Here is a 12,373-nt window from a genome sequence, read left to right on the forward strand (position 1 = left end):
GAAGAGACATCTTGAATTCACTTAGCACCCACTTGAATTTTAGGGTTTCAGTCACACTAGTCCTTTTTTCCATTTGATTTGAATTATGGCATGTGATATATAAACAGCTATGCAGAAGGCCTGCAAAACTGCAACAATCCTGATGCTTCCAGAGCAAAAGGGAGGAGCAACCACATGAGGAAGTTATTTTCCTTAAAGATACCTGCCAACTTTGGCAGATGGATTGCGCCTGCTAATTAAACCATAGCCTATAAAACGTGGCTTTTCCTATCTCAGGAATAAATCCAGGGGAGGGTGAAGGACTGATGGCTCCCATGCTGTCTTCAGTGCTAATGAGTTTCAGACCAACTTCACAAGTAGTTCATACACTGAAGCTACGATGGAATGTTCTACAGAAAGATCAACATGTAAAACTTAGAGCTCCTTTTTCACTCTTTTCACAATCGTACACTTTCACGTGCTCACATATATACACAGAGATACCCCTAATTTGGTGGTTCATCTTATTTTTTCAAGCTCCCATAATTGGCAACCAGCTACTTAGTCATCTAACCCAGGAAAACCAGCAGTTGCTTTGTGTCACCCCCATCACAACACAGACATCCAGCTAGTTTCTAAGTTCTGTACAATTTTAATTGTTCCAAGTCCATTCCCATATCTTTGTTCCCTCTGCTAGCTTCAGGGCCTTTCTCAGCTAGACTCAAGGTAATAGCCACTGATATCCTTACCTCTACTCTTTTTCCTCTCTTCAATCTATTTCCATTTAGTCATAGGTTGTCTCTCTGAAGCACAGATAGGATCATTACAGTACTTAACATCAGACAGTAAATATCGAACAGTTATTTCTGGCCTAAAATTCCACAGATTCCCATTGTTCATGTTATTAATGTTAAATTCCTTAGCATGACATTACATCCATGGAGCTCTGAGTCCACTCTACCTTCCTGATCTTACCTACCTCTACTACCGCTTCTCCCCAGGTGTAATGTGGATCAGCCACAGTGGTCTAACCATTCCTAAATTTGTTCTCACCTTTGTTCATATATAATACTATTCTGTCTGAAATAATCTTGCCTTCCTGACAATTCTAGTTAATGAAGAGCAGCGGCTTTAGAGTTATGCTGCAGCCTTTCTGATCTTTACCTTTCTCATTTCGTGCACAAGAGTGCCGATTCCGTAAGGAAACTGTGATGATGTGGTAAGTTTCTAAAGGCGCTTTGACATTTTGCCGCATAGTAAATGGTCACAATGAGTAGAAGAGACCAGCAATTAAAGCTTCCACGCATCTTTTTCCAATACCGAAAAGATACATGCCCCTCAAAGTAGTTTAAGAAGCTAATGTGGCTAAAACTTGATGGGAAGTCCGACCCAGATTACCTTCACATTGCCTCCAATAATGTCCCCATTCATTCAGGAGACTAAATTCAGATCTCAGAAAACTAAACAGGTCAACAGGTTTTAATATTAAGTGAAGCCCAGTGGCCAGGTGGGTATGGAGATATGTCACTGGTCCCAAGAAGTGTCCCTGTCACAAAGCCTGCCGACACCTAGCCACTCAGGTTAGGCAATGAATGAAGGCGCTTGCGCAGTAGAATCCAGAGCGGGGAAGCGGGCGCCTGCGCAGAGACGTGGTGACCGTCCGCTTCACGCCAAGCTGCGCCAGCGCAGTGAAGAACGAGCCAGCAGAAACAGCGCCTGCGCAGCCGTGGCTGAGGAGCTTGTGGCGGCAGCGGCAATGGAACCAGCGGAGCAGCTGAGCGAGTTAGTGTCAGCCGAGGGCCGAAACCGGAAGGCGGTGCTGTGCCAGCGTTGCGGCTCCCGGGTGCTGCAGCCAGGGACCGCTCTCTTCTCTCGCCGACAGGTAGGGAGGCAGGTTAGAGGCCGTTTACACCCGCAGTCTCCCGGACGAGCTGCCGCGGGCAGTATCTGAACCCCGGCTCCTCAATTTCCGGAGACCGCGCCCTCCTCGCGCGGCCTTAAGCCCCGCCCCTCGGGCCTCCGCTAGGCGAGGCTCCGCCCCTGGGGCCGCCAGAGGCGAGGGAGGGAACGTGGACCCGCCCCGGCGTCTTTTGCCGCGGGAACCCTTCCCTGAGCCACCCGGCCCTTCGCCCCTGGAGCGGTGCGCCCCGCCGCCGTCCAGGGCCGCTGCTTCGCGGGCGCGTGGAAGGGAGGCGCCCCATTCCGGCTTCCGGAGCTCCCGCCGGCTTGCAGGAGACCCGGCAGGTACCTGTCGGCCGCGGCTCACCGCGAGTGTGGCCGGGTTCCTGTCCCACTTCATACCCCACCCGCCAGTCCTGAATTCACCGTCTTATTTATGACAGGCACCTGTCTGCTCCACAGAGGAGCCCCAGAAACAACTGGTGTAGGGGACGCGGCAAAATAACCCTGGTAACCAATCCACTTTACCGAGGCATTGGAAGCCTCTGGTTTTCCAGATGAATCATATTTGAAGTGCTTAGATCCCTGACGTCCTGGAAGTAAATTTCGAAGAAAAACTATTTCCTGTCAGTTTAGGGATTTTAATACCCTTCCTACCACCATCATCGCAAGTGAGAACGTTGAAAAAAAATTTTATTTCGGTAAACTCTGTGTTGAAGTGCAAATATGTTATTTCAACCATAGGAACATCCTATCATTCAAAATTATTTCTAAAAATATGCAGACCATTTTATTATTCCATGTGGTTGAACAGATCGTGAAGTGTAATGTCTAGTAGAAGAGCAAGAAGCACCCATTCCTCCAAAACAGCCTTCCATCAAAGGAGGAAAAAAAGGAATCTATGTCTGTTGTTTTGTAGGTATTTTGATGACTTTTGATCTAGAGATTGGTGGAGGTCCCGGGGTTCTTTTAAGGCTTCCAAGGTTTGGGAGTAGAGTTCTCAATTAATTTTACGAAGTTAGTGGCGTTATGGAGTCAATGGAAAGAACATGGATCTTGGAATTAAAACATACATGGAATTGAGTCCTGACTTTACCATTCATTAACATTCAAAGAGTTAGGCTGGGCGCGGCATGCCTGTAATCCCAGCACTTTGGGAGGCTTAGGCGGGCGGAACACCTGAGGTCAGGAGTGCGAGACCAGCCTGGCCAACATGGCAAAATCCCATCTCTACTAAAAAAAATACAAAAATTAGCTGGGCGTGGTGGCACACGCCTGGAATCCCAGCTACTCGGGAGGCTGAGGCAGGAGAATCGCTTGAACCTGGGAGCCGAGATTGAGTCACTGCACTCCAGCCTGGGCGACAGAGAGAGACTCCATCTCAAAAAAAAAAAAAAAAAAAGTTAACCTCCATGAGATGCAGGTTGCTTATTGTGTAAAAGAGGGGTGTGCAGTCTTTTGGCTTCCCTGAGCCGTATTGGAAAGTTTGTCTTGGGCCACACAAAATATACTAACGATAGCTGATGAACTAAAAAAAAAATTGCAAAAAAAAAATCTCATGATGTTTTAACAAAGTTTCCAAATTTGTGTTGGCCGCATTCAAAGCCGTTCTGAGCCGTATACCGGCCGCGGGTTGGACAAGCTTGTTGTAAAATGAAGATGATGATAGATGAAAGAATTTATATAAAAGCACTTAGCACTGTGCCTAGTATGTAGTATGTATAGGTTAATTCCCATCTTTTCCATGGCAAGGTTTTGTCTAACTTTATAAACTGACATAAATTAAGAGACTTCTAAATGGAGTTTATAGTTTGTTTTAAAATTCTTCATATTTTTTTCTTAAAAAAAAAAAAAAAAAAAACAAAGAACATAGCCCACGCCTGTAATCCCAGCTCTTTGGGAAGCTGAGTTGGGCGGATCACTTGAGGTCAGGAGTTCAACACTGGCTTGGCGGACATGGTGAAATCCCAGCTCTACTAAAAATACAAAAATTATCTGGGCGTGTTGGTGGGCACCTGTAATCCCAGCTACTTGGGAGGCTGAGGCACAAGAATCGCTTGAACCCAGGAGGCAGAGGTTGCAGTAGGCCAAGATTGCACCACTGCATTCCAGCCTGGGTGACAGAGCAAGAGTCCATCTCAAAAAACAAAACAACAACAACCACCAAAAAAAAAAAAAAAAAACCAGAAAAAACATAGACGCACTCACTGTATTGGTCTCCAACTCCTGGGCTCAAGTGATTCATCCACCTTGGCCTCCCAAAGTGGTGGGATTACAAGTATGAGCCACCGGGCCTGGCCAGGATCTTTCTTTTGTTTTGTTTTGTGTTGTTTTTGAGAGGAGTCTCACTCTTGTCTAGGCTGGAGTGTAGTGGCACGATCTCAGCTCACTGCAACCTCTGCCTCCCGGGTTCAAGTGATTGTCCTACCTCAGCTTCCCAAGTAGCTGGGATTACAGGTGCATGCCACCATGCCCAGCTAATTTTTGTGTTTTTAGTAGAGATGGGGTTTCAGCATGTAGGCCAGGTGAGCTGCTGTGCCCCACAGGACCTACCTTCTGCCCTGCCCTCCCTTCCCCTCCCCCTCCCCTCCCATCCTCTCCCTTGCCCTCCCCTCCGTTCCCCCCTTCCCTTCTCCCCTTCCCTTCTCCCCTCCTCTTCCCTCCTCCCCTCCTCTTCCCTCCCCATTCCCTGTTGTGCTCCGTCACAAGCATGGCTCACTGCAGCTTCCAACCAGCCAAAATTCTTAATTCTTGTTTGATACTATTTTAAACTGATCTGCCAAAAACTGTGTGAGCAAATTAAATTATATATGTTACATTTATTTTTGTTTCTCAACTAACACAGTGGCCCCTATTCTAGAAAGAGGCCTAAGAATTTTCTTTAATGCATTTTGTGTATTTTAAAATGTTTTCCCTCTTTTAAAAACGCAAAAAGGTGTTTTTTTTTGTTGTTGTTGTGTTTTTTAACAATGGCTTTAGTATTTCTGGAAATTTCCTATTTCTTGAGAAAGAATTGTTGGAAGAATCCTATCCCTTTTTCTGGACTCGAACAACTCAGCTGTAATCCAACCCAGTGTTCTCCTTACTCTCAGTCCTAATTGTTTTCTCCTTTCTTTTCTCAAATACTAATTTCAGCAAAAATATAACTTCTAGGACGTGATGTAAATAGAAAGTAGAAAATTTCATGGAAGATTCTAACCAGTTATTTATTAGTCCTTTCCCTGCTCTGTGTCACACATTTTAAGGTGGGGAAAAACAGTTCCATCCTTAGAACAGGCAGCTTCTGAGATGCCGAGCTCCTTAACTAAAGCTTTGGGGTAAACCCCGTAAAGGTTTGGGGTAGCTCTTTTTTTTTGTCATCACTGTGACATATTGCAGATAAACCACCATTAGGGCAATTACAGCAGGGCTGTTAATCATCTCCGCAGGTGTTAAAGGAGCACTCTCAGCCCTTAAGCCTGGAGAAAGGTATGTACGGAGTCTGGTTAGAGGTGGCCTACAGCTTTCTCTCTCACTCCACCCAGTGGAATAGCCTGGTAGCCTGCAGATGGGAACAATTGGAGAACTAGACTGCCAGTCCTACCTTTGAGGTGATCCAGGGCCTAGCACTTACTGTATCTTATGTTCCAGAGTACTTTAGTCTAAAGCAGTATGTTTCTTGATTCCTCCCACACTCTCCAGAGGACATTTAGCAATATCTGGAGACATTTTTGGTTGTCAGAATGAGGGAGGTGTGCTACTGGCATCTAGTGGGTAGAAGCCAGGGATGCTGTCTTACTTCGTCTCAAACAAAAAAAAAAAAAAAAAAAAAAAAAAGGCTGGAGTGCAGTGGCACGATCTCTGCTCACCTAATCTCTGTCTCCCGGGTTCAAGCAATTCTCCAGCCTCAGCCTCCCAAGTAGCTGGGATTACAGGTGCCCCCACCATGCCCAGCTAATGTTTTGCATTTTTTAATAGAGATGGGGCTTTCACCATGTTGGCCAGGGTGGTCTTGAACTCCTGACCTCAGATGATCCGGCCACCTTGGCCTCCCAAAGTGCTGGGATTACAGGTGTGAGCCACTGTGCCCAACCCAAACAGTGATATATTTTGCTCAGGAATTTAGGGTTCGACTGGGTTTAGCCAGGCAGTTCTCACTGGGGGTCTCTGATGTGATGGCAGTCAGAAAGGTCATTCTGTCACGCGTCTGCCTGTGGGCTGGGAGGGCTCACACACCTGAGCACTGGAACAGGATTTGGGGCCACCTCTGTCCCTACATGGACCCCCCCCCCAGCCTGATCTCTACATGGCACCCTCAGGATAGCCGGACTTAGGACACAGTGACTGAAGGCTCCCAGCACAAGTGTCCCATGAGAAATGGCAAAAGTTGCATGCCATTTTCTAACCAGCCTGTCACTACCACCACATACATTCATCAAGCAATCACCATGGCCTGCCCAGACCAAAGGAGAGGGGTATGGACTCCACTCTAGGTGGAAGGATTATCAGAGACTTTTCGGATGTGTTTTGAAACCACCACAAGTAACTCCCAGAAGGGAAAAAATTACGAAAAAGTTAACAGAAGTGTACTCTGTATTGTAACAGTTTTTATTCTCATCTATCTTATAGCATGCTTGCCAAGTTTTCTATAATGAAAATGTATTTTTACAATGAGAAAGGTAGTATTTTGTTTTTAAAAGGGTGCTGTTAGTAGTATATCAGCAGTCTCACTGAGTTGTGGTGTTCAGTCTGTTTCTAAAGAGGCTGTCCAGGATTCGCTGGGGTCCTGACAGAACAAAGGTAACCCATCTGGTTAGGGATCTCACTGGCAACTTCACACCAAGTTGAGTTTGCCTCAAATCACTAATTTTTTTGTTGCCACTCCCAGTAGCCTATCCAGAAAGCCTCATTATATGCCAGGTGTTATAGCTATCGCCTGGCCCTAGCAGTTGTCCTTGGCATTGCAGTAAATAGGTTGAGATCCAGGCAGAGATGCACATACATATGCATATATATGGATATACTCTTGTGGGCCTGACTGAGAGGGTCTAAGTTGAAATGGGAATGTTGAGGAATAGAGCAAACAGGACCCAATATGATGTCTTGAATGGATTGTTAATTATGGTAGTACCTTTAAATTACAGATCAAAGGAGAGACAACTGGACAGGTGACGCTTTGTGTCACAAGTGGGAACTGAAAGAGGGAAGGTGGTGGTCTTTTGTTGGGCACCTCCTGAACACTCATGCTTTAGTCAGTTTTCCTTTTGTTTTGTTGGACACATCAAATTCTTGGTTGATTGGTTAGATGTCTTAACTAGTCCACTGACGTTTACTCCGTCTATGTGAAGATGTGTGAGATTTCATTCCTACAGTAGAGGGGATAAGACAGAAATATATATAGGAAAATTGAGGCCCACAGAAAGTTACAGATGAGACCGGAATTCAGGTTTCCCAGTTCCTTAATTTTGATTCCTAACTCTCTTTGCCTCTACTTGTTCCTGTTTTTGTTTAAGGTAGAACAAAGTGTTAAGGACACCTTGAACATGAGGCATAAAGAATGAGTGGAGTAGCAGTGTTACACAGTGGCTTGCACTGTAACTCCAGTTACTTGGGAGACTGAGGCTGGAGGATTGCTTGAGCCCAGGAGTTCAAACCCAGCCTGGGCAATGTGGAGAAACCCTGTCTTTAATTACAAAAAACCAAAAAAGTATATCATGGGGTGGGAAATGGGAAATAAGTGATATGACAGCAGCCGTATGAGGAGCAGAGGAGTAGCAAACTTGGCTGGCATGATATTTTGCAGTAGTCTGGGACAGCTAAGAGTATATACACTATCCATATGGAAGAAATTAAAGCAATTTTGTGTGTGCCAGAGGCCTTCTCCTAATGATTGAGAAGTCATATAGGTTGGAGGGTACAAGCATCCTAGAGCTGATAATTCCAAATTGTAGAACTAGATTTTCCTTTTTATAAGATAAATCTAGTATATCCCTAACAGTGATGGAATAGATCAAAGCTAGATATTCTATGCTCGTTTGCTTAACAAATCATTGAGATCCTGCTGTATACCAGTTGCTATTCTAAGCACTAGAGATCGAGTAATGAACAAGGTAAGCTCCTTGCTGATATTCTAGTGGAGGTAGACACGTGGTAAATAAGCCAATAAATTAATACAGTAATTTCAGAAAATAAGCAATAAGTAAACAAGTAGGAGTGGCATGATGAAGAGACTTCCAGGGGAAATGAATGTGTTAATTATCTTGATTATGATAATGGTTTCACTGGTATATATGTGCTAAAGTGAAATAAACTGTGCGTTTTACTTTATTACTTTTTGAGACAGGATCTCACTCTGTCACCCAGGTTGGAGTACAGTGGCATGATCGTGGCTCACTGCAATCTCAATCTCCCCGGCTCAAGTGAGCCTCCCACCTCAGCCTCCTGAGTAGCTGGGACTACAGACACTTGCCACCATGCCCAGTTAATTTTTTTTTTTTTTTTTTGAGACAGAGTCTCGCTCTGTTGCCCAGTCTGGAGAGCAGTGGTGCAATCTCAGCTCACTGCAGCCTCAACAACCTCCTGGGCTCAAGCGATTCTCTTACCTCAGCCCTGTGAGTAGCTGGGACTACAGGTGTGCACCACCACAGCCAACTAATTTTTGTGGTTTTTGTAGAGATAGGGGTCTCACTACGTTGCCTAGGCTGGTCTTGAACTCCTGAGCTCAGCCGATCCTCCTGCTTCAGCCTCGCAAAGTGCTGGGATTACAGGCATGTACCACTGCGCCCAGCCCTGGCTAATTTTTTCAAATTGCTTTTTGTACAGACTAGGTCTCATTATGTTGCCCAGGCTGATGTGCATTTAAAATATGTGCAGTTCATATGTCAGTTTTACCTCAAGCTATTTAAAAAATATATATAGTGAGCAGTAAGTAAAGCTAATTCAGGTTGTTTGGTTAGATAAGACCTCCTAAGAAGGCTACATTTGAGCTGACTGCCGAGGAGCAGCTAGCCATGCCAAGATCTGAGGGCAGAACAGACTAATGCTGTTTGAGAAAGGCAAGAAAGCCAGTGTGTCTGAAGCATAATGAGCCAGGGAAACTAGGACCATGTGGGGCCCATGTTGAGGACAGCAGTGAGACCGAGTTCCCAGACCACCCAGCTGGTGCCCCTCTTTCATTTCTCTTAAGAATCAGGTTCACGCCTATAATCCCAGCACTTTGGGAGGCCAAGGCAAGCAGGTCACAAGATCAGGAGATCGAGACCATCCTGGCTAACAGTGAAACCCCATGTCTACTAAAAAAAATACAAAAAATTAGCCGGACTTGGTGGCGGGCGCCTGTGGTCCCAGCTAGTCGGGAGGCTGAGGCAGAAGAATGGCGTGAACCCGGGAGGCGGAGGTTGCAGTGAGCTGAGATCACGCCACTGCACTCCAGCCTGGGCGACAGTGGGATAATCTGTCTCAAAAAAGAAAAAAAAAAGAATCAGGGCAGAGACCAGAGGCAAAGAAGAGCCACCCAGCATTATCATCTACAGCTTAATGAGACGGCTTCTCTTTTTTAGTTTGTCATTCCTGCTAAGGAGCAATGTGAAGTGTACCTAGAATGGGGGTGTTGATGGAACTGGGCCAGTTCAACTTCTGCATTCTTTATGTTCTCTCCCACTGCAGCTTTTCCTTCCCTCCATGAGAAAGAAGCCAGCTCTGTCTGACGGCAGCAATCCTGATGGTGATCTCCTCCAGGAACACTGGCTGGTTGAGGACATGTTCATTTTTGAGAATGTGGGCTTCACCAAGGACGTGGGCAACATCAAGTTTCTGGTCTGCGCAGACTGTGAAATTGGACCAATTGGTTGGCATTGCCTAGATGACAAGAACAGTTTCTATGTGGCCTTGGAACGAGTTTCCCATGAGTAACTGAGGGGAAGGGTACCCAGCTCCACCTCCAAAGATAAACCTGCTCCCCATAAGAACTGGCCTTTAATGTGGTCTAACTGTTCTGCTGCCTTCTTCTCTGTGCTAATATAAATACTGAGTACCAGCATGTCCACTTGAACATGCAGAGGGTTAATCCTGCTTCCTAAAGCCTCACGTACATGCCTCCTGCCTAGTTCACTTTGCATCACATTTCCTAAGCTCCTTTTTCCCCCAGTTTTGGGACACTGCTTACCTCCACAAATCTCATCTCTTCCCTCACATTCTGCCTAGGCTCTGTTTTGCCCAGGGGCTCCCTCTTTTTCTTGCTCTAGAAGAGCAGTATTCAACCGTTTAGCTATGACGACACGTAACAAAAGATGCTTATGTACTAATAGTTGAAAGTCTGCCTTTTTCTCATTCAAGAAGGCATACAAATATCTGAGAGTGACTTTGTTGTATAGCTACCCTTGTGATCTACAGTAATTTAATCAAACTAAAAGTAAAGCATTTACAAAACTCAGTATTTAAACCACTAACCAGAAACATTACTTGGGATGCATCTCCAGTACCATGTTTGAGCGCCTCTGCTCTAGATTGAGAATGACATTTTATTGTGAAGATGGGTGTGGTCCCTCTTCCTTTGAAATCTTACGGTTTCTTTTTATATTAACTCCCCACTGCTACAGCCTAGAAGGTGAGAAGCAGATTTTTAACCCCATCTGGCAGCCAGAGGAAAACCCAGCCCTGGCTGTTTACCCAGGCTCTCTTGGAATGAGAGTGGAGGGTGTAGGATATGAGGGTTAGGCCTTTGCCAGATTACACACGTTTATAATTCGCTTTATCTGGACAGGTAACTTTCTTCCTTTGTTCACAGGCAAGAACTTCTTTAATGGATAGTATCATTTACTGAACCTACTAGGCACGGTCCTCATGGAGTTTTGGTTCAACTGGAATCTCTGTGCCAACCCAGGATACAAACTTCCATCCAGATGCCTCTATTTCCATAGCTCCGGGGCTGCTCCAACAGTTTGATATCAGCAGACTTGTTTAAGCCTTCAACTTGATTTCCAATTATTCCATCATTTCTATTCTGAAATGACTCACCGTCATAGAAGGAAGTTTATTATATAACCAAGGTTTCAGGTATCCTCTTGTCACCACCTCTACCATTCAGGAGGCCTAAACTTGAAATAATAGAAACCTTACCATCTGAAGTCTCTTCCATTGTTTTCTAGTTGCTTCCTCCTTCCTTTACCCCCAGACTTTCTAAGGGCTCCCCTGCTGCAGTGAAAGCTGGCCTTGGGCACACTTTTGCAACCAACCTACTCCCCTGGAAAGGTGGCTTCCTCCTCCAATCAGCCTGAATGAGCTTCAGTAAGCAAGCAATTGAGAGAACTGTGTTTTTCCGACAAACGGTCACATGTCCATTGTTATGGCATCTAAAGAAAAACAAAGTTATCCACTCAAGTCAGGAGCATAACCCAAGTAGATGCCTCTAGGGGCACATGGCCCCTCACATCACAAGCCAGAACCTAAGCTAAGCGTTTTTTTAAGTGAGTTTGAGACTAGCCTGGGCAACATAGTGAGACCCCATCTCTATTTAAAAAATGAACAAAATTACCTGGGCATGGTGGTGTATACCTGTAGTCCCTGCTCCTTGGGATGCTAAGGTGGGAAGATCACTTGAGCCCCAGAGATGGTGGCTGCAGTAAGCCAAGATCACACCACTGGCACTCCAGCCTGGGCAACAGAGAGACCCTGTCTCAAACAACAACCACAAATACATACATATATATATACACACACACACACATATATATATAGCGACTTGAATAGGAAACCATAGTATTTCATTGTTTTAATTTGCGTTTATTTTATTTTTAGTGAAACTTTTATGTACGTATCGGTCATTTCTGTTTCCTTTTTTGAAAACTGCCAAATGTTGCCCTAGTAGCCAAAACTACCAAGTTGCTATTCTGCCTTTTCAGTTTGATCTGAAAGAAATAAAGGCATTTAAGCAATGGAAATTAGATTTCTGCATGTCCTTGGAAAGAATATATAAATTGAAAAAACAGAGGAGAGCTGAAACCTGAACCTTGGGGTTTAGCTTAAGGTCAACCAACTGATTATCTAGTCTCCTATAAAATGCCAATGTCATTTCTTCATTTCCCTCACACATAGTAGGCTCTCAGTGCATACTTGTGAATCAGCTGCTATTTGCTGTAGGTAGATAGAAGCAACCTGTGCTTTCTACTCCTAGTATAGAAACTTCTGTTTTCTATTGGGGAGAGCAGTTGATTTTGCGAAGGTCTGATTGTTTCCACATAAGCGTCTGTTGTTTTACAAAAACACAGACTGAAAGATGGGCAATGGTGTACCGACATTTCATAAATTGTATATGAGGCTGCACATGTAACTAAGTAGCTATGAGGACTTCTGCTTCTGGTAATGGTGGATAGGTCCTTTGGACTGACCAGCTCACTGGTTAACTAGAAAGGCTGGACAACATACTTCAGAATCTTGGTTTGAAGGCACCAAGAGAGCCAACATGACTTTGAAGAATTGCTAAACGAGGACGGCAGAGGAGATGGGAACCCTGGGAGGT

At 45.0% G+C, this 12,373-nt stretch overlaps 1 protein-coding gene across 2 annotated transcripts; it reads left to right on the forward strand.

Annotated features, from left to right (window-relative positions):
* Window positions 1-82: 82 nt before the first annotated feature.
* Window positions 83-11,795, forward strand: RABIF (RAB interacting factor). Of its 2 annotated transcripts, XM_009189743.4 has the most exons (3): window positions 83-1,861; window positions 9,523-9,703; window positions 10,643-11,795. In XM_009189743.4, the coding sequence occupies exons 1-3, from the start codon at window positions 1,568-1,570 to the stop codon at window positions 10,663-10,665; spliced, it is 498 nt and encodes a 165-aa protein (XP_009188007.1). In that variant the 5' UTR covers window positions 83-1,567; the 3' UTR covers window positions 10,666-11,795. The 2 variants fall into 2 exon arrangements, with proteins under 2 accessions (XP_009188007.1, XP_003893336.2); XM_003893287.5 differs by having other exon boundaries at window positions 9,523-11,795.
* The last annotated feature ends 578 nt before the right edge of the window (window positions 11,796-12,373 follow it).

Source organism: Papio anubis, chromosome 1 (genome assembly GCF_008728515.1).
Source record: "Papio anubis isolate 15944 chromosome 1, Panubis1.0, whole genome shotgun sequence".
In the NCBI taxonomy this organism is placed as follows: domain Eukaryota; kingdom Metazoa; phylum Chordata; class Mammalia; order Primates; family Cercopithecidae; genus Papio; species Papio anubis.

Coding starts and splice junctions, on each gene's coding strand:
- RABIF (XM_003893287.5), top strand. CDS start 1,568: ATGAATGAAGGCGCTTGCGCAGTAGAATCCAGAGCGGGGAAGCGGGCG. Junction 1,862..9,522: donor CTCTCTTCTCTCGCCGACAG/GTAGGGAGGCAG, acceptor CTCCCACTGCAG/CTTTTCCTTCCCTCCATGAG.